General features: G+C 40.5%; 1 protein-coding gene across 2 annotated transcripts in view; it reads right to left on the bottom strand.

The window, feature by feature from the left end:
- THSD4 (thrombospondin type 1 domain containing 4) overlaps positions 1-23,389 on the bottom strand; it is a 612,634-nt gene that overhangs the window by 10,967 nt on the left and 578,278 nt on the right. For both annotated transcript variants that reach the window (XM_048867069.2, XM_048867070.2), the window contains 2 exons: positions 19,693-19,866; positions 6,703-6,882 (listed from right to left, as the gene is read on the bottom strand). In XM_048867069.2, the coding sequence (XP_048723026.2) occupies positions 6,703-6,882; positions 19,693-19,866 (354 nt within the window). The remainder of the gene's footprint in view (positions 1-6,702; positions 6,883-19,692; positions 19,867-23,389) is intronic.

The following is a 23,389-nucleotide window of genomic DNA, read 5'->3' as shown; positions in this document are numbered from 1 at the left end:
AAAATCGCAACTTTCATTTCTGTAATCGCGTGACCAGAGAGATTGAAGTGTTCTCTGACTGGTTTATGAATGTTATAATTCTTGACATCTGATTTGTGTCCATTTATTCTTTTACGTAGAGACTGTCCAGTCTGCCCAATGTACATGGCAGAGGGGCATTGCTGGCACACGATGGCATATTTCACATTGGTAGATGTGCAGGTGAACGAGCCTCTGATAGTGTGCCTGATGTGATTAGGCCCTGTGATGGTGTCCCCTGAACAGATATGTGGGCACAGTTGGCAACGGGCTTTGTTGCAAGGATAGGTTCCTGGGTTAGTGGTTCTGTTGTGTGGTATGTGGTTGCTGGTGAGTATTTGCTTCAGGTTGGGGGGCTGTCTGTAAGCAAGGACTGGCCTGTCTCCCAAGATTTCTGAGAGTGTTGGGTCATCCTTCAGGATAGGTTGTAGATCCTTAATAATGCGTTGGAGGGGTTTTAGTTGGGGGCTGAAGGTGATGGCTAGTGGCTTTCTGTTATTTTCTTTGTTAGGCCTGTCCTGTAGTAGGTGACTTCTGGGAACTCTTCTGGCTCTGTCAATCTGTTTCTTCACTTCTGCAGGTGGGTATTGTAGTTGTAAGAATGCTTGATAGAGATCTTGTCGGTGTTTGTCTCTGTCTGAGGGGTTGGAGCAAATGCGGTTGTATCGCAGAGCTTGGCTGTAGACAATGGATCGTGTGGTGTGGTCAGAGTGAAAGCTGGAGGCATGTAGGTAGGAATAGCGGTCAGTAGGTTTCCGGTATCGGGTGGTGTTTATGTGACCATCGCTTATTAGCACTGTAGTGTTCAGGAAGTGGATCTTTTGTGTGGACTGGACCAGGCTGAGGTTGATGGTGGGATGGAAATTGTTGAAATCATGGTGGAATTCCTCAAGGGCTTCTTTTCCATGGGTCCAGATGATGAAGATGTCATCAATATAGCGCAAGTAGAGTAGGGGCGTTAGGGGACGAGAGCTGAGGAAGCGTTGTTCTAAGTCAGCCATAAAAATGTTGGCATACTGTGGGGCTATGTGGGTACCCATAGCAGTGCCGCTGATTTGAAGGTATACGTTGTCCCCAGATGTGAAACAGTTATGGGTGAGGACAAAGTCACAAAGTTCAGCCACCAGGTTTGCCGTGACATTATCGGGGATACTGTTCCTGCCGGCTTGTAGTCCATCTTTGTGTGGAATGTTGGTGTAGAGGGCTTCTACATCCATAGTGGCCAGGATGGTGTTATCAGGAAGATCACTGATGGATTGTAGTTTCCTCAGGAAGTCAGTGGTGTCTCGAAGGTAGCTGGGAGTGTTGGTACTCCCTCCTCAGGGCCTACGCTACCAGCAATCCATCAGTGATCTTCCTGATAACACCATCCTGGCCACTATGGATGTAGAATAAATGGACACAAATCAGATGTCAAGAATTATAACATTCATAAACCAGTCGGAGAACACTTCAATCTCTCTGGTCACGCGATTACAGACATGAAAGTTGCGATATTACAACAGAAAAACTTCAAAACCAGACTCCAGCGAGAGACTGTTGAATTGGAATTCATTTGCAAATTGGATACAATTAACTTAGGCTTGAATAGAGACTGGGAGTGGCTAAGTCATTATGCAAGGTAACATATTTCCTCTTGTTTTTTCCTACCCCCCCCCCTCAGATGTTCTTGTTAAACCCTGGATTTGTGCTGGAAATGGCCCACCTTGATTATCATACACATTGTAAGGAGAGTGATTACTTTAGATAAGCTATTACCAACAGGAGAGTGGGTTTGTGGTAGGGTGGGGTGGGGAGAAAACCTGGATTTGTGCTGGAAATGGCCCAACTTGATTATCATACACATTGTAAGGAGAGTGATCGATCACTTTAGATAAGCTATTACCAGCAGGAGAGTGGGATGTGGAGGCAAAGAAAACCTTTTGTAGTGGTAAACACCCATTTTTTCATGGTTTGTGTGTATAAAAAGATCTTCTGTACTTTCCACAGTATGCATCCGATGAAGTGAGCTGTAGCTCATGAAAGCTTATGCTCAAATAAATTGGTTAGTCTCTAAGGTGCCACAAGTACTGCATACTAAGAAAGGCAATAAAAAAAAGTACTCCCTCTTGAACCATAGTGAAATAACTAGTGGAAAGTCACTCTAGGTAACATCCCGAAACATTGCCATAGTGAAGGTTTCTCCCTTTTCTTTGTCCCATAAGGTATATTCAAACCCACACATATACAATGATAGTCAGGGATTACTGGTCTGTGTGTAAAAAATGTTTAGACTGAAAATGCCCCCTCTCTCTCTTTTATTTGATGTGGTCAGTTAGGAATCTAATAAAACAAACAAGTGGACAAAAAAAAACCCTCCAGACACTTGGAACTATATAGAATTTGAGACCTCCCAACAACCTTATAAACAGTTAATTTCTATTTATTCTGATAAGCAGCATATTCTTCACTGATATTATTCCTGCAGATAGTATTATTTTTCCTAACATGGTGTAGTTTTTCTGAAACATTGGTTTCATGAATGTTAGTTCTCGTTATATTTTGTGGGCCAAATCTTCAACCTGGGTAAATCAATATAGCTTCTCTGAGGTCAATGTGTCTATGCCAAGTTATATCAGTTTAGGAGGCAGCCTTCTTTTGTGTTAGTTGCATTGAAAACTGGGATTGTATTCAAATTATATACAAAACTAGAAAATAAGTTGCAATATTTCCCAAATGCTTTTTGAGAGAGAGATGATGCTGGTGACATTATTTATTATTTGTACAGTTCCCCAAATTGTGACAGGCAGTTTGCAGAAAAAAAAAATAAAGACATAGTATGGAAGAAGTTCAAAACAAGAACCAGATCATGCCAACACTGACTAATGAATACAGTTACTACTAGTGGGGGAATGGAAACGTTCACAGTTGTGAGCACTACACTTGTAGGTATTTTTTTTTTGCAGTACTGGACCCTACTACTGGAATTATTACATAAATGGATGGCTGAGAAAAACAACTGCAGAGATGAGGCAAGACAAAATTACAATGTGAAGATCACACGTTTTCTTAGCTATGGTATGTGCACATCTTGAAGGCTCCATTCAAGTTCTTTTTATGATAAAATAATTCCATAAATAATCTCCATTTATAAAAACTGGTAAATTAACTCCAGTGGGCTGCAGCATGTGTTTGTTATCAATTCCACTAGTAGCTGAGTGGTTTAGATCCTAATCTCCAAAAGCTTTTAAATCCTTTCCAAATCATTCTTGCCCTGGTGGTGCCCTTCTTTCCTGTATCATTCAGACCCAGCAGCAAATGTAAAACTACAATACTGCTTACAAGTCTCACTCAACTCAACAGTAATGACATGTTCGTCTCTCAGTGGGGAATTTCCCTGATATATCCTGAATATTCCAGAACATTTAGAGACCATTGCATTGCACATTATGCAGACAATATGGGAAAGCGGCACACACATTGCTCTGCAATTTTTCCTGGGAATCAAGAAATCGTATTAGGCAATCCTTGAGCTGGCTCTCTGAAATTTCTAGTCATTGTACAAGTGACGATGCAAATTCATTACATGATGAAAATAAGGGAAATTGCCCATACTAAGAGTCCAACTAGTACCTGCTGAGGTAAATAGAAAGATTTGCAAGATCATGCCGTAAGAAACCCAGCAATATCGGAAAAGTTTAATAGCCATAATTAGTAATGTTTATTTATCAAGCCGATTTATAAGTTTATAGTATACAACCTAAACAAATGAAGAACATTAAATGATATGTACCTGATCTTAAAAGATGGAGATTCCAAAATGATAGACATGAAAAAGGGTCTGAAAGCTTGTCTACACAGATAAATTAATCTGGATTAAGATACGGTGTGATTTAAAATGGAGTAGCTATATAAGAATGCCTTAATCCAAATTAGTTTGGTCCACTTGGATAAAAATAATTCAGTTTAAAGTACTTTTATTCCAGAATAAAAGCATCCAGACAGGAAATTAATCAGGAATAGCTATTGCAGAGTAACTCCCTGGGTAGCCAAGCCCTGAATAGAAATCTCTACTCCCTTTTAATTTAAAATAGGATTTGCTGGTGTTCAGCTTCTTGCAGGGTTACACCATATATCATGAATAAATATTGCCCCAGGATCATTTTAAATTCACAGTCACAAAGGGATATTCTTTAGGGGGAAAAAACTAACACAAGTCAGCCTCAAAGACCCTTGATTGTACTAAACTACAGCTGAAAATTTATTTAATCAATTTTACTGCAATTGTTTTCTGTTGTAGAAACATCAGAAAAAAATGCCATCAAGGAGCAGCTAGAAGAATGGTAGTTTTATTATAAGCAGCTGCAGAAGAGAGCATTGTTGCATTATTGATTAAAATGGGCAGCTAAAACCACAATCACACACCACAAAACCACCACATTGTGACTGACGGCTGTGCTGCTGCAAAAGCTGTGGTGAGATCTCTAGCCTAGTGTCACAGAAAAATTACTGACATTAATTTAATATCCGTTAAATAAGTTCCTTTCTACCTCACTTTAAGATCAATAAGAGTATAAAGTTATTTCTGATTTCTGAATTTGGCCAGAAGTATTTTTCTAGCTATTTCTTAGGGATCAAATGCCAGTTCCACTGTGGAATGGACTAACCATTTCATAAAATTCCTCAGGCATTTTAATTCACAGATTTACCAGTCACACAAAGCTGGCTATGCTCAGCAGAGCCTTTTCCATTTTTCCAGTTTAATGACACAATGCTGAGAATATGGGCTCATTGTTCGTTTGGAAGGCAACATAAAGCCAGATTGCCGTCTCCCAGTTAAACAGGCAATCTGGGGTCTTTGTGCCCAAGTGCCCCGTCCTCTACGGCCCACACACTCTAGCCCTATCCCAACTTGGATTCTCACTCATAAGTACCCTCATACCTGGTGAGGACTCACCAATTCTTCTTCGGACAGGCTGAGCCTATGTACTTCCCAGACCACTGTTCCCTCTATTCCGGAAGGCTGGGATCTATCCCAGAGGAGGAAAGACTCAGCCTCCACTTTGCCAAACACAGGACTATGTCTGGAGTGTTACCTCTGCCTAGAGGTACGCCAGTAGAGTCAAGATCCAGGTGACAGCAACAAGGACCCCCCAAGCACAGAGTCCTCTTCTGGGATGGTATTGGTGGGACCCCTCAAAGCAGTGGATTTCAGAGCTAACAATTAAGGTGAATGAGACAGTCCAAGCTGAGTCTCCAGACTCAGGCAGAATCACTGTATTGCTTACACTTGAGTTTTCACAATCATGACAAATTTTTAAAATATAAAGTTGAAATTCTGAAGTATTCACATGAGTCCACGAGCATCGCCCTAAGCACTGAGCCTACAGTATCAAGGATAATTCTACTGACCTTGAAGTGAAACTTAATATTCTTTGTACATGAATTATATTGTAAATAAAACGTGCTTTGTGTCAGTGTTGCAAAGTAGCTGGAAATCTTCCATAGAGGGCAGCCGAAGAGTCCCCCAACAGAAAGGAATCTGGCTTGACACCATAGCATTTCAGATGTCTACATTCTCTTTTATCTGATTAACTAAATCCCACATTAGTTTACCCTCACTGCAGCTGAGGAGATTTGGGAGTGTGGAGGACTCTCTATACCATTTTTCTGCTCCCTTCATCATGGACAAGCTGGGGGCCATAAGCGGCATAAAGACTGCTCTAAATTATGTTGTCTGCAGTGGTCCCATAGGGTATGTCTTCACTACCCACCAGATTGGTGGGCGGGGATCGATTTAAAATTTAAAATCGATCCCCGAGCGCTCTCCCGTCGACTCCTGTACTCCACCGCGGCGACAGGCGCAGGCGGAGTCGACGGGGGAGTGGCAGCAGTCAAGACACCACAGTAAGTCAATCTAAGTACGTAGACTTCAGCTACGTTATTCACGTATCAGAGTAACAGCCGTGTTAGTCTGTATTCGCAAAAAGAAAAGGAGTACTTGTGGCACCTTAGAGACTAACCAATTTATTTGAGCATGAGCTTTCGTGAGCTCACTTGCTGTAGCTCACGAAAGCTCATGCTCAAATAAATTGATTAGTCTCTAAGGTGCCACAAGTACTCCTTTTCGTTATTCACGTAGCTGAAGTTGCGTAACTTAGATCGATCCCACCCCCTAGTGTAGACCAGGGCATAGGGACAAGGATCAGGTGAAGTAGTATAAGCTCCATTCTTCCTCAGCATGCCCCCTATATGGAGGGAGACATGGCTGATGCAGAGGCAGCCGCACTACCTGGGGATTGCTTTCTGTTGGGGTTTCAGAGTAGCAGCCGTGTTAGTCTGTATTCGCAAAAAGAAAAGGAGTACTTGTGGCACCTTAGAGACTAACCAGTTTATTTGAGCATAAGCTTTCGTGAGCTACAGCTTATGCTCAAATAAATTGGTCTCTAAGGTGTCACAAGTACTCCCTTTCTTTTTCTGTTGTGGGACTCCTTGGCTGTCCCTGTAGGGAAGATTTCCAGCTGCTTTGCCCCAGAGGCAGCAGAAAGCAGGTTTTATTTACAATATAATTCACGTGCAGAGAATATGAAGTCTCACTTCAAGGTCAGTATTATTCCCCATGTGATGTTTTTCACATAAATACAAAGGAGATGGTCAGAGATGCACCATTCTGGCTTGAATATAGAAAAGAAAAAAAGGACTTACTGTGCTCCACTCTGTATTAAACCACTTAGCCCCACAGGGTTTGAGGTAGCAGGACTGCTGGCTGGGCGGTCTTTCCAAAAATGAACATTCATAAGGGTTCAACACATCAAAACTGCCTTCCGTTTTTCTAATACAAATGACTTCTCTCTGTTGGGTTCCGCTGCCACATTCAATTGAACACTGCATCAGGGAACAGAAAGAGCGGTGGAAGTCACATAACAGCATACCTCTGATATTCTAGTCACATACTCTTGCTACTCTCATAAATTAAATATGCATTTTAGACTAGCGTTCTGTGCCACCAGAGGGATAGTCACACTTTATAAGAATTAATGTTCTGAAGGAGGAAGCTTTAAAGCTTGGTTTGCCTATGCTCCAAGTCCCTGTATACAAATCTGGACTGCAACATTCTAAAGTCTTTTTGTACATCCTTGTTGCCTGCCTCCACTGAACGGAGGCAGATCTTTCTTCTCATCCCCAGCACTGCAGTCCTGATTATTCACTCTTTCCTATGCCCTGCCCACAGCCCAACTTTATTTTATGCTAGGAAACTGCAGGTGAAAAGTGGACTTGAAATACTGCTGCCCTGGGAAATATTATACATAACACTTAACCTTAATAGTGCCCCGAGGCCCTGATTCAGCAATGCACTTCAGCAAATGCTTATAATTAAGCTTCCGAGTAGTCCCATAGAAGTCAGTGGGATTACTCATATGCTTCAAGGTTAGCCTGTTTAAGTGCTTCACTGGCTCAAGGCTATACAGCTTTTTGTCACATTTTTGTTTAGGGGAGAGAGATAGCTCAGTGGTTTGAGCATTAGCCTGCTAAAAACCCAGGGTTGTGAGTTCAATCCTTGAGGGGACCATTTGGGATCTGGGGCAAAAATTGGGGATTGGTCCTGCTTTGAGTAGGACTAGATGACCTCCTGAGGTCTCTTCCAACCCTGGTATTCTGTGATTTTATGAACTTGCAAGTTCTAGGTTTACAGGTTCTATCCTTTGTACTGTTCCATATGGCTAACCAGTAAACAAATGACACACAAGATTTCTATTGTTTATTTATTTATTTGGGCACCAAAGTTCATTTTTCAAAACTGTCCATAAGGAAACAGGTTTCAGAGTAGCAGCCATGTTAGTCTGTATCCGCAAAAAGAAAAGGAGTACTTGTGGCACCTTACAGACTAGCAAATTTATTTGAGCATGATGCATCCGATGAAGTGAGCTATAGCTCACGAAAGCTGATGCTCAAATAAATTTGTTAGTCGCTAAGGTGCCACAAGTCCTCCTTTTCTTTTTTCATAAGGAAACAGGATTACTTGGTTTAAAAAAAGAAATCCTTACATTTGTCGTACTGAAGCAGCTAAGGTACTACCCGGTCTTGTTACCCAAAATTAGGGTCAAATTTTCAGAGGTGCCTAAGTCTCATTGACTTTCAAATGAGAATTAGGGCTAGTCTACACACAGTTTTTACAATGCTTTAATTATCTCAGTTTAGAAGTTTTATACTTGTATAACTGCATCCACATTAGGTAGTTGTACCACCTTAATTGTTTTGGTTTCTAAACTGGCATAGATAAAGCAGTACAAAAACTGCGTAGCAAGCCCCTTAAGCTCCTGAATGCCTACATAACATGGAAAATGGGACTTAGATTCCTGTCATTTAGTTTTGAAAAGTTTGCCCCCTAAACTGCAATACCTATCTTGTAGATCACTCAGAAGCAATGAAAGATACATACTATTTAGTCAGCACGTGATAAAGAAGGGTTATCAGAAACACACTTGGAGGATTTAGTGAAAGCCAACAAAACATTTTCCCCCAGTAAATTTCTAAACAAAATCACATTCTGAATGGATTATGCCAGGAAACTTTTGTGTTTCCTGTTGAGGATATGACAGCTGTAACTGTTGATTTGAATTCAGAGCATGAAATTCCAACAAATGTGAACATTACCAAAACCAAACCAAAAAGCATACTCTGACTAAAGCCATGACAACACCATTAGCTTAGTTTCCCAAACTACGTTAAAAGTAAAGAAGCAAAAGGTGTAAACACAGGATTCTTTATCTTTACATTTCACAGCTGTTGTTTGATTTCTGTACTTGGTCTCAGCATATTATATTTACATGGCAGTTTCTTTTTCTTACTTATAGGAAGAGGAAGGTCCATCGCTGTCTTGAGAACTATTGCACACTTTTTTATCACAAGGATTTATTTTGCTCATGAAGTAAACTTTATAGCAAACTTAGGTTAAACATTGAGACAATACACTTTCACGAAGCTAAAATATCAGTCTATGATATTAAACTGAAATAAGTTGGAGGCTTTCCACTCTAAAGAAACATTTTGTTATATTTGAGCATGACTGGTTTTAAAGTTCGTAATGTGATAACATATAACTTGAACCAGGCCAGTATGGGATACAAATTTCTGTGAGGCTCTGTGAAAAGGAACATTGAGGATAAACACTGAGAACCCTATATTTATTCACTAGGTTTCAGGAGCCAATTTAGCTTACAGTGACCGTCTGAAAATAAGGCTCACAGGCACAGGCTGAACAAGGCACAAATCAGGAAGCTAATCTGTTAGGATATATCCTAAGAATACTAAGGGATGTTAATCACAACCTTGTACATTAGAGTCTCTTTTTAAGGCCTAAAGAGAGACTCACAACAAAATTTACCTTATGTCCTAGCCTGTGAACCAATTAATAATATTTACTTACAGCCAGCAAACTAGCCTCCACTTTGTCAAATGCATGACAATAGCCTAAAAAACACTTTCTGTTTTGCCTTGGTTTTCATTAGTGGAAGGGAACATATGTATGAGCATATAATACAGATCAGATGACATCAATGAAAGAGCTTTACTTCTTTTCATAGGAAAAGGCTATCACCACCACAAACATTTTCTGGTGAACTCTCTTACAGGCTTTCTGTAGTTGTGAACTGTTGATACAGGGCTGGGAAGTTGCGGGAATATTGCTTGATCATCCAACTCTTCTACACTACTGGCCTAGCTAGCACTAGCAAAACTCAGATCCTTTTAATTCTCCACTGGTGGCAGCAATGGTAGGCATGCTGGTGAAGGCACGGGGGAGGTGGTTTTTTACCATGTATTATCATGAATTTGCTTTCGTGGTGCATATAACCTCTCCTTTGCTGTCCATGAATGGTCATATGCACAAGCTCTTGTCTGAAATAGTGTTAACAGACAAAAGGTCTTGTGAATATTGGAGTGAATATGTAATTTCATATTACAAGAATATAACAATATTTTCATGCTTACAATCTTAAATGGACGATGGTTTAAGATGGGTCTTAATATTAAAATATTCTCCCTAAGCCTCCATCACAGATGCAGCCAAAAAGAAAACACTGGGTTGCCTCCATTGGCCTTCCAACAGAATGCATAAAACTAGGATAAAAGACAGTGATGCCCAGAGGTACCGTCAGGCTCCAAGACACATGCTGCTAAATATGCTGCGGGACTGCTGGGTGGGAGGTGATGTGTCCAGTTCCATCTCATGAATGTTGCTTAAACAAGACGTCTGGAGGCTTTTAATATGCATTGCCAATGGTGACGATAAGATGGTTTGACTATCATTAATAGGGATTGTATCATTGAGAACTGGCCTTGAGAGGACTGAAATAATCAGTGGCCATCAATCATCAATCTGTCTGCTGGCACTTTCTGGTCACATTGCCTGCCCTTCTGGTTAAACAAAGTCCCTGCACATCAAGCTCTGAAGATTGGACTTGATGCCGGGAGGGGACCCGGCCCAGTTGTGGACTGGCGGTGGTCGTACAGTTGCCCACAATTAACCCTGGCTGCACCAAATTAGTAAAAACCCTGTGGCGCTCTTAGATGCCAGGAATAAAGCATACTGAGTCATGGACACTCGGCTCTACGGACCTCTGCTGTCTAAGTGTAGTGTTGTTGTATGCCACCTGTGCAGCTGCTTTTCCTCTCCAAAGTTCATGTAGGTCCTACAGGGTTTAATAATTGCTCTTATTTAACATCTATTAACTACCATTAAGAGATATTGTGATGACACAAGCTGTAATGCCAGCATTACCCTGGTGACATGCAGCTATATTAATTCTTTTCATAAGCTATGGCTATGGACAATGTGTTCTCCTACCTCTTTCAGTGCATGTGCAAATTGGAGCCTGGATGGAAAACAGCTGACTCAAGCAGAACCCCAGAAAGAACTGCATGCATCTGAGGAAGTGGGTTCTACCCCACAAAAGCTTATGCCCAAACAAATTTGCTAGTCTATAAGGTGCCACAAGTACTCCTCATTCTTTTTTTAGAAAGAACAACGTAATGGTAAATGAAAAGGGAATTGCTTCAAGGACCTGGTGAGCACCTTTATCTGCCCACCTGCAGTTAGTATTTGTTTTTTATACTGCAGTGACACCTAGGAGTTCCAGCCATGGATTGGGACCCCCTTGTGCTACACACTGTACAAAAACTTAGTGCGGAGCCTGATGGTCATAGTGTAGGGTCATTACTAACACAAAAGGTGAGTCATCAAAAGTTTCTTCTTCTGTCTCTGGCTAACAAAAACACTCCATCCATTTTTCTATGCATATGGCCTGGTCATGATGGCTCTTGCATTCATCACTTCTTTTCTTACTTATTGTAACTCTTGGATCAAGATAAGACGTTTAAAGAGGAAGCTGCAGCTGGTACAAAGTGAGTGGGTTGAGTTGATGAGAACAAATTGCACTGGTGCTCTGCATCTTTCAAGAACTTCTGGATCTACATCAGAAACCTCCAATTGCTCTATTTAGCCTTTATGTGATTAAACCATATTATCTCAAGGACTAGCTGTCCTAGGACCTGCCACATCACCTACCAATGTTCACTTCATTGTACCCAATATCTACAGCAGCCAGTAGGCTCTGGAACACTCCTCCAAATGAGACCAGGAAAAGTCTAGTCCTTGCAAGACTTGTGTCTTCACCAAAGCATTCCTCAAAGAGTCAGAGCAGATGAGAAGACAAACCCAACAGCATCCTCAAAGACAGATGATGAAAACCTAACCAAAGAGGAGGATAGCCAATTGGCTTATCATTACACACAGATCTCACTGTTTTCTACAAGTGCCTACAATGAGTATTTATTATTATTAATATTATAATAGATGGATTTTTTCCTTTCTATACAAAACCTCCCTAGACCCTTTATGTTACCAAAAGTGTTACAAATCTTTATGACATTTTGTTTGACACTGACTTGTTTGTTTTTGCAAACACTGAGCAAAAGAAAAAAACCCTAACTGATTATATTCACCAAACGACCACACAATGTGTGAAATAACTGCACATATCCAGGACTCTGCTCTGTCCTACCAGCCTTCCCTGCACCTTGTGCCTGTAGGGATCGGGTGTCACTGGCCCTGTGGCAGCACAGGGATCCCTCTGCAGCTCTGCTGTCTAGGTCCTCTTGCTCATTCCCATGACAGCGGGGCTGTAAAGAGCTCCCAGTGCTACTGCAGGAGCCATTCAGAAGCAGGGTGGCCTCCCACCTGGCCTGGGGCATGTCCTCGTCCTCACAGTCCTGGTCAGGGTGTCTCTACTGTAGTATCCAAACCTCTGTATCATCTGAATCCCTTCCTTGTCCCCCAGCATTAAGTACATGCGGGGACAAGGAAGGTATTTGGATAATATCGAGGTTTGGATAATAGCGTTTCGGATGATCCTGAGTATACTGTACCTGCACTGGACATCTGCCGTGAGTCTTATTTACTAAGGCGTGACATTGAAACATAACCCTCCCTGCTCCACTATCTCTGGGTCCCAAACCTGCTGTGGGGAAGGCAAAAAAAAACCTACCCCACCTCACTCAGACTAGTGGTGACCCAGCCCCCAAAGGAAAAGGGCAACTAGTGTAATGCCCAGAGCAGGCCAAGAGGAAACCCAATTCTTCTATGATTACATGGCTGGGAGGGTGCTGCCAACCATGTCCAGGTGAAAGAGGGCTCCTCCGGCTCTGCGCAGGATATAAATACTCTCCCAGTTAGCTGGAACAGCAGCCCCCCTGCACCTCTGACCTCATCCAGCCATTTCCTGCTCCCCACTCCATCCAGGAAACTTTTCCCTTCTTGCTCCTCTGCTACTAATTGCAGAGTAAGTCCTTAAAGGGGGCAACAATACAGAGGCAGTGATCAGGATGTAACCCCTCTGTGTGTGTGTGTGTGAGAGAGAGAGAGACTATATCCCACGTCTGCTTTTGGGGGGCGAGGTCACCTTCCTCTGAAGTATTTGGTGTTGACTACTGGCAGGATACAGGGAATGCACCTTGGATCTGATCCAGTCTGGCAATACCCTATTTGGTATGGTTACAATCAGTAAAATTGGTTAGTCTCTAAGGTGCCACAAGTACTCCTTTTCTTTTTAGTACTCCTAGAAAAATCCAACACTCTGTTGCTACCAGCACACTTCTTTGTTTGTTTGTTGTTTTAAAAGGGAGGGATGTGTTCACTGATACTGCTCCTGATTCAAGCAGGATTATAATCATGAATCCTTTGAAGGTTAGAGTTCATTTCTTCAGCCTTACAAATTCTCATATTGTGTGTGGTTTTTAGAAAATGCCTGAATCTGCCAGGGTTTTCCTTCAGTGTTTGCACATATCTATGTGAGGTGGTGTTGGTTCCAGGCTGAAATGGAAATTTGGCTGACATGGGCTCTTATTGCTTGTTTAAAGGTTAAATACACACAATACTGTTCCTGGCATTGTTTGAAAGGCTTTTAGAAGATTATTCCAGCAGCATATTGGTTTCTGTGTTGAATAAAGGGGTATGATTTTCAAAGGCTTATTCTGGCCTAAAACAATTGAGTGTTATTAATAATGGGGATTTTGTTTATGTTTTGGGTGGAATTTTGTGATCCCTCGACCAGATACCCACAAAAACCTTGGCACCAATGAAAAAGTACAGGGTGTGTTGAGAAAATCAGCATACAGTTTACCTAGGATATTCTAACATGCACATATAGCAAAAGCTCAGAATCATGTAATTCCTGCAGCAGAAAGGCTGCAAATTACCCGTAACAGCACAGAGATGGGCACTGTGTCATACTCTTATCAGGAAGAACGTGAGTAAATCAGCTACTGAACAGAATAAACAACAGGAGAAACAATGTAGCTGCATTTTCTTTAACTGTTACATAGAACATCACTGCCATTCCCCTCCTTCAGCGATTCTACCCAGAAAGCTTTAATAGTCAGCCAAAGCTCCAGAAGCTGCCCTGACTGCGCTCCTTTCCCTGGGTGGAATAGAGCTCATATCCTCTTAGGATAATACTATTTCAGAGAGATGCAGTTATATGTGGAATTTCTGGTAGTAATCCTGGTTCTGTTGAAGTCAATAGGAGTTTTGCCATTAACTTCAGCGCAGCCAGTATGTTTATACAAGTAGAATGTGATCCAATGTTTCAATAGCTCTGATTCATTTTCTCTATTTTAAACTTGTTTAACTCAATGGAGAAGTCAGGGTGGTGACTTTGTCAAGGACAACGGGTACCAAGTTGTGATAGGTCAGTGAAATAAGAAAAACAAGAGGAAATGGCAAATTAAAACACAAGCTATACTAATGGACAAGCGCTGCACACTATCTTCTGCTTTTTTAGTATCTCAGCGGTATGCTACCTCACTTGTCCAGCCACTCCATTCCACTCCCACTAGTGTCCTCTTAAGTAATACAAATTCCCCACAGTGTTGTCTTTTCAAACTAGTCATTGTTAGGGTGGAGACTTTGTGTGATAAGAATGAAGAGATTTTTAGTTTTGGGTGCAGTTTGAACCTTCAGGGGTGACAAAGAAATGTAAGTGAAATATGGGGGTCTCATGTTTCAGAGAGACTAAAACTCTGGCTTAGTTCTAGATCAGATGTGTAGTTAAAGCTATGAAACAGGTCCTCTGTGTTACCAATTTGTAATCAATAATCACAATTGTCAACATATGTCTATTTGAGCAGACTATATAAAATGATCCTTGTTTTGTGTATTTTATATTAACTGCAAGGATACGTAGCACTAATAGATTTTTGGCATGTGTCCTGGGTGAAATATGAGAGAGATTTTCTTCTGTTCCTGAATAGTTACAAAGGAAACACATGCACAGATTATGAATAAGGTTTGCCACAGGACTCAGAATAGGTACAAAATAATAAATTACATTTGCTAAGATCTTTGATGAGTTACCATACAGTAAATGAGTTTGGAATCAGGAAAAAATTGAACGAATGAATGACATTCTTGATTTTTGCAAGAGATTCATTTAGATGATTTAATTGTTTAATACTGATGACAGATTCATCTGCTTTGAACGCAGTGGCCAAGTCTGAGAAAAAGAACTGTCTAAGCATTTTAAAATGGGCATAGGTAGAACTTTTCTTATAAATGAACCAAAAATGGCAGCCATGTTAGACTCAATAGCTGGTTTAAAAACTTAAAATGCCTCTTTTTTCCATTTCAAAACACATACTTGAGCATTGCTTCAACTTATGCCCTGTGATATGTGTTTTCAATGGAAAAGAATGCTTTTATGATTTAAAACTTTGGAATTCTGCTTCCCAGATTTAGGTTTGGCGGCGATAACCACTGCATTGTCTCGTATCAGTGAAATTCTATTCTCTTATTTTTTAAAATATTGTTATTGGTATAGCTCTTAGATAATGTAATTTAGAGGTGGTTTCTGACAATCTGTTGAATAAAGGACAAGTTTGCTGAAAAGCACTTGGAGTCCTGATGGTATTTTATTACTGATTTTCTTGAGAATGGTTGTGAAAGCTAAAAGTATAATTTTATTTCATAATAATTTCTGTTCTTCACAACAGGTCTGAACATCCAGGACTTGAGCAACAACTGTCAATAAATGTAAAAGGATTTATCATTAACTAGTAATTAAACTGTGTGCACAGCAACATATGTGATTCTGAATATATTTCCGACTGCAATTCTTTGTAGAGAATGCGTTCTAGCCACTTCTGCAAGAAAACCACTTGCACATACATGGGCTCTGATGTCAAGAAACACTTCAACGACCTCGAGGAGACTGAAGACTATTTCATTGTAACTATGATATATGCAGATGTTAATGCCCTCATCAAGTTCCACTCCCAGCCACAAAATACCCACTATTTACAGGATCCTCACTGATGATTTGGTTGCAATTAGTTTTGTGAAGCAGCATGTATCCTCTTACTAGGATCTAGCTCCTAACTGCAGCACTGTGTGTCACCAAACTCTCACAAATGGACTGAACAGGCCTAGGGAAAAACGTAAAAGGCCTGTGTACTTTCCGCACAACTGCTGATGTCCAGAGTTCAATTTTTTGAATGTCTTTAGGTTGACAGCAATTCACTGAGGTACCCTTCAGTTGCCGGAGTACATTTAAAAGGAAAGGCTGCCTATGATCAAAGAGCAGGGAGATTTGGAAAACATCTTTTTCATGTTTTCAAACATTTTCAAACATCAGCATGTGGAATTCAGGGGAAAAGCTGAGACACAACAACAGACAATATCCTCAAATGTTGTTAATGCCTGAGAGAATTTGCTACAGGAAACAGCCATTGCCCATCAGAAAAGGAGCTGCAGGTGCCATTACAGATGCAGTAATGTTTTCAGATAGAGGGGATTCTCCTTCCTCAGGAAGGGTTCACTAGAAGTTGCTGGAAAGTGTGTCTTCCATCTTCTGTACTATATGTAACCTAAATGGCGCAGCAACAAAACAGGCACATTGTTCGTAAAGGAGGTGTTCTGGTTACTCTCTGAGATGTTCTGTTCTTTGGAACACAGATACTTCAGATCTATTAAATCAATGCAGTTCTCCCCTTACTCTACTCTTTCCCTTTTTACGTTGTTAAATGTGTTATTAATTGTATTGATGTTCAAATGTTCAGAAATTCCTATGCTGTAAAGAATACAGATTAAAAATACAAATAATATATTTCATGTGTGCAGTGTTCAAGCTTCTAGTCTATCTCCATTGTGGCTCAATGTCTAGAAAAGGCCTCTGGGCAGAATCATATCTGAACATGGGATGGTGCACCAGAAGCATGCTTATGGCTTACAACTATTTCTTGCCCCATTGACCCTCTGAGTTCAGTCTTTGCTCTGAAGGAATGTGCGGACAATACTGACAGCTGGGCTACATTGGAGTTGCTTTCATTTCAACCTCTGTACAAGTCATTTCTTCATGGCCTCAGTTTTTGTTGGCACTTGCATGGACATTAACAACCTTAGTATCGTTTTTGACCACACCTTTTCTGCAGAAAGCCCTATATGTCGTAAAAATGGCATTTTTATGTTGAAAAGGCCTCGTGATTTGTTATCTGATTGCTGACAGCCAAATTCTTCTTGCTGGAACAACGTGCAGGACCCAGAATGATTAGATTTACTGTGCTGGGTACATTTTGAACCCTTCAGATTATGTCACTTGACTTCAGAAGCTCCTGAGAGTTACAATGGAAGGAAGCTGGTATTTCCATGCAGCCTGACGTGCAAGAAAACTGCCATGTAAGGCTTGTATGCAACATCAGCTCCCTTCTCTTCTATGGGGACAGGACCAGACGCAAAGCACCTATTCGTGTGTATGAAGTACTCTGTGTAATACAACGCAGATTTCAAATATGATTACAATTACATTTAAACATCTTTTAAAACTAAGTCTATTGTGACTATTTAAAAATACCAACAATTAGCACTTATATTGTGTTTCACAACTTCAAAGCATTTTCAGAATAGGAGCCCTTTAATCACCATCTAAGCATCCTTTATTTTCCGGGGGGATCTTGAAATCTCTGATACATTGAAACTACAGGCCCAGCACTTCCCTAATAATTTGATGGAATGTAGGTACCAGCAGTCTGAAAACCTCTAGAGGTTATATAAAACTCCACACAAAGGGGATGTAACTCTTTGGGCTCCAGTTGACAGCTTTTGAAATTCCTCTACCGCCGGGAACAATATTTTTCCATTAGAATGAAAAGAAACATTGAGATGTGGGACAAGGGAAGAATTTATCTTAGTACAAGAGCACCAGGGAGCTGGCCACTGGCCAAATTTTGTTCTCTTCACCTGCCACTTCAGAACTCAGGGGAGCCAAACCAAAAATAACTTGTTTTTAGCACTTGCGTTTGTCTATTCATGCTTAGTGCTTTGGCATGCTTAGTGCTACATGCCTCCCTTCTGGTGTTCAATGGCTCTATGATGAAGGGTACGAAGAGAAGAATGCTGGTTTTGAATTTTTGAGCTGCCTTAAATGCCAGAAGCAATGTCCACATTTTCTGAGGAAGCTGGGTCAATATATACTTCATAAGGTACAGTACTCTAATGGGATTAAATCAAAGTCATTCAATTTCCAAAAAGGAGACTAAGGTTTTGTCTACACTTAGAAGTTTTGCCATTTTAGCTATGACAGCACAGTTAGAGCAGCAAAATCCCACTAGTGTAGCTATAGTTATACCAGTGTGAAAGTGCTTATATCAGCATAGCCTATTTTGATTTGGCAAAGCACATTCTACCAGTATAACTGCACCTACACTGGGGTTTTACCAGAATAATTAGGTTGGCAAAAATGAAACCTAACTAACATAATTATGCCAGGAAAACATTTAAAGTGTCGACTGGCCCTAAACAGGGAGATTATCTCTTGAACTGGGGCTGACAGTAGAGAAGAGTCCTTTGTAATTCTTTCAAGCATTAATGTTCTTGAGCATCATCAGCTAGTTCTACAGTAAAGGTTGAGTTTTATTATATCTGTTTAATGGTGTATTACTGAATATATTTAACTGTGGCAAAGAAGTACAAAACCTTATCCACTCTTTTTTAAAAAATAAACAAATTCTTTTCACTGGTCACTGAAACCAGTCATTAAACTTGCAAACCTCAAGTGTAATGGCAGAATTTTTTGCTATTTGGTGAAAAACTTATCATTAAGGACACCCTGATACCTGGTGAAAAACACTCCATTCAGAGAAAGTTGCGGGAATATAGCCTATGTTTATCATTTTTTATTTTAAAATGAACGAACGTTTCATGAAAAAACATCTGTTTCATTAACTTTTGTTGCTTATAATTCACTTACAGTTAGAGATTTGTAATATCGTATTAGTTACTGGTGACAGTGTTGTCATCAAATGAGAACTGCATACCTGGATTTGGGGTAATGAGTAGCTCTAACTTCGCTGTCCATGCTTCTGATCCTGGGACCAAACAGGCCCCTGGTGTAAGTTAACTCAGCCTAAGGGATGATCTAAATTATGCTGGCTAGAACAGTCCTCTATGGGGCAGGGGGCACCTCTACCAATTTTGCTGCCCCCAGCAGTCGCCGCCGAATTGCCGCCACGCCTGGAGGAGTAGCAGAGCTGCCTCCCAAAGCCGCCATGGCAGGAAGGGAGGCGGAGCTGCCGCCGAGGGACACGGACTGCCACCCCATTCTGAATGCCGCCCAAGCACCTGCTTGGAAAGCTGGTGCCTGGAGCCGGCCCTGCTACGGGCAGCTTTGCTGGCCAGAGCAGCGTGCTCCAGCCATACCCCTCTGTGCCTCTGGTCTACCCAGGAAATATCACCTATACCATGGAGGAGGGAAGTGTTACACAGAGCTGGTTGCTGGGTTTATGTCACATGAGGATTCCTCTGCAAGGGAATCCCCAGCTGCTCTGTGGCAGTGACACAAAGATCTGGATTTACGTCTCCAGCTGAGAGATACAAGTGTCGTAGTAAAGGAGCAAAGAAACAAAAATCTTATTTTCATCCAAGTGTCATAATAATTTCATCCAAGTAATAAAAACAGGGGGAGAAAATGACAGCAAATATACATCATATCAAAGGAACAAAGAATAAACACAGTTTGTAATACTCTATGAGAAGACAATTAGTCCAAAAGGTGCACAACCAAAATACTTTCCCACTTTAAATCATTTTTGTATCGATAAAAAATTGGTGATAGAAATATAAATATATCATTTTGATGTAAAACTCACCTGACTCCAGCTTCCAGCAAACCACTCCACTTTACCCACACAGGGTCCATTGTCACAGGGGATGGTTTCAGAGGGTCTGTTATTCCCACAGCCCTCCAGTGGCAAACTGCTGACATGGTTAGTCATACAAACTACTGACCGTGTTCGGACTCCTGCACCACATTCCGCAGAACACTGTACAATGGGAGACGAAATAGACACTCGTAAGTCCCTTTCTTTGACCGATGGTTACACAATTAAATGAAGACCGGGAACAATCCTGGAAGTGCTAATGATACTATTCAATGCTCATTATTATTTGTATTACTGTTGTGCCAAAAGGCCCCATATCATGTCAGGGCTCTATTGCGCTTGGTGCTGTACAAACATAATAAAACACAGTCCCTGCTTTAAAGAGCTTACAATCTAAATGGACAAGAGAGATGAAAGGGATGAGGTGGGGAGGGAAGGATGTAACTTATAAGGACAATGAGCAGAATGAAGTCATGGTAGTTCTTCAAAGCTCTTCTCCTCTACCCCAGATTTGTTTTATTTCCTTATATATGTGAGCAGAGGGAAGGGAAAATGGATGAATTTGACAAACAATATGAGACGTGTATGGCTCCATTTTCAAACTTTGATGCTTGAGGCAGGACACCCTGTTTCACATCTGGGTGCACCATTTTGCATTTATATACCAATAGTGACAGCCTACGGCTGACAAAGAGGATGGGGGCTGGGACGCCTTTCCTAGACCCCTGGCACTGGTACTGAGGTGGGCTGCAGAGCAAGTCTTGAAGTCTGTTGGTCATGTTGCAGGGTACAACAGCTAGAGCCACCACAGGGTGATAAAAAGGTACATGAAAGGGTCAGGCAAACCCTAACCCAATCGTTATTAACCCATCACTAATTATTAAACAAATAATTTCAGTGCAAAACTATTGACTGTAATATTTCCAGAGAACTTGATTCTGTGGTACGTTGACGTTCACATTTTTTCAGTGTTACTTCTTAACTGTACACTTCCTCCATATAACCCAAAGCATGTTTTCTAAACCTACACACACACACACTTTCTTTTTTAAAATTCCCTTTGGGCTCCATATTCCTCCTGGATCACGGCTAGGAGGAGATTTGATTTTTTAAATTTTATTTCTAAATTTGATCTGACTCCCTTTCCCATTTAAAAAAATGTCTAACCATGCTATTATTTTTTTCCCAGAACACAAGCCTACTGCAAAACCAATTGATATAGAAAGCCTGAAACCTACCATGGATGTAGGTCTCATTGAGGACTTTTGCTAGGATTAAAAAGTTTTTGATTGAATCTACCAAAGTTACAGGCATTTGACAATTATCTACTGAATATGAAACCTAAGATACAGTCATTAATTACATGATCACGGATGACTTTAGAAATTACCACAAAGTAGTCAAAGCACATCAAGGAAAAAGTAGATGACCATAATGGTCCCTTCTGGTTTTAAAAATCCATGAATCTATGAAAGTTCAGATCCAGATTTCACAAAAGGTCAGGGAAGTTTTCAGATTTGAGGTTTTCCTTTGGCCTCTAGTTATTGAAAATGAAAAGGTACCACCAAAATTGCAGGAAAAATCTGCAACTATATTACATTGCATTGTATTGTATTATAATGCATACACCAAGCATTAATTTTCACGTTTCATGACTTAATTACTAAACTTTGCTAACACTGAAACCTTAACATTGCATTAACTAAATTGTTTATTACTATACATAGATGGGTGGACACATTTGTCACAAACGTAAAGATGCTATGCAGTTATTCATTGCTCATCTTGGATTAGATTCCACTTAGCACACAACTTTAGCTATTCCCCTTGCACTCTGCCCTGGAATCTTTCTCCACGAGGAATAATTCTACCAGTTCAACACCCTGGGCAGCTTCTACTGCTGCCATTAAAAACAAACAAGCCTAACATGCCAGTGTTCAGTTTGGTATTTTGCATATAGCAGACTCTAGATTTCTTTGTCTATTTTTTCTTATTACTCACATTTTTCTTCTTAGCTGCACTCGATATTTTGTGTCTGGATTATTAAAAAGCAAGAAAAAGTGTGCAGCTTGCTGAAAGATGTGCGTGCAGCTTTCTGAAAGATGTGTGCATAACTAAATTTAAACAGCTACAAGCTGTTATATTATATTACACATGGAAAGAAAACCACAAATAACAATTTGTTACATGGTGAAAACATATGCTTGATTGGCATTTGCAATTTTATTTTTAATATATAATTTCATTAGCTAGGAGAAGTTATGCATTGCTGCTAGACTGTATAGAATATTCCTTGTGAATGAATGGATGGCTCTGTATTGGTTAGTGGACCCTTACTGCATTTTTAAAGGGATGACTCAAGGTACTTGTGATGGGACACAGACCTGGTCTCTCCTAGTTTGAATCTCGCTCCAGTCAGTGGTGACAGAAAGTCTACCCTATCTGAATTACAGTGCTGGTGATCTGTGGGGCTAGTGATTTATTGAGCTGGTGATTTCTGCCTAGTTCCAGCTGTCCACATTATAAAAAAACAATCACAACTGGCACTAGCTGCCTTTCCTGTTGGTCTTCTCAAGAGAGGCCAAGGATTGAATGGGCAATGGAAACCAAATTACCCCCTCACCATCCTGATGCATATTGGTAGGGCAATGTGGGAAACATATTGCTTTTGTAACTGTTCCATGGATTAACACCAGTAATTTACTTTCCGCTGTCATCCAGCCAGCACCTTTCAGAAAGCACTTAAGCAAATACCTGATTTAAGCATACAAGTGCTTTGCTGAATTGGGACCTTGAAGAAGGTAAAGTGAGTTAACTGTTACAAATGATACTGATTGAATAATACTACTATTGTTAATACTAATTACTAATCAAAATATAATTTTGGAGTGGTTGAAAATTCAGGATTTAAACACATGCTTAAGTATTTTTCTGAATTAAGACTTGTGTCCCAAATTTCCTCCTGAATCTGAAAAATAAAAATAATTCAGTCTCTTCTAAATGATGCCTGCAAATAACAGATATAAATCTTAGTCTCTTTGTGAGACAACCTAAAACCAGACCCCAGCTACTAAACTGATTGATTAAAATGGTCATGTTGCTGTACACAGCTCTCGTATTGGTCTCCCCAGTATGCCTCTCTGCTCTAATATTATGAATTGGCAGTGTATTGATATGTACAAGAATCATAATTTGCAAACAAATCTGATAGCTAATTTTGTATGTAAATTACATGGGTTCTTTAAACACTGCTTACTTTGTAACGAAAGAGGTGCCAGGGCTCAAGCAATTTTTTTACTTTCATAATTGAAGTGGCAAGGCCAGCGATGTTGGAGCTATGAACTGCCAAGCTTAGAGGTGCTGGGGCTCAGCCCTGGCACAAGTTAAGTACTGCCTTTAAGTGTTAAAATATATGCTGGTCCCCTATTTAACACCGTGACCTATATAGTTCTCAATACGTAAGTGTTTAACTGAGCCCCATAAATAATTACAGGTTTCCGTGTTAGTCTGTATTCGCAAAAAGAAAAGGAGTACTTGTGGCACCTTAGAGACTAACCAATTTATTTGAGCATAAGCTTTCGTGAGCTACAGCTCACTTCATCAGATGCATACCGTGGAAACTGCAGCAGACTTTATATACACACAGAGATCATGAAACAATACCTCCTCCCATCCCACTGTCCTG

Source organism: Caretta caretta, chromosome 10 (genome assembly GCF_965140235.1).
Source record: "Caretta caretta isolate rCarCar2 chromosome 10, rCarCar1.hap1, whole genome shotgun sequence".
Taxonomy (NCBI): Eukaryota; Metazoa; Chordata; order Testudines; family Cheloniidae; genus Caretta; species Caretta caretta.
Note: the sequence above shows the minus strand (reverse complement) of the source record. Positions and strands in the feature narration are given on the sequence as shown.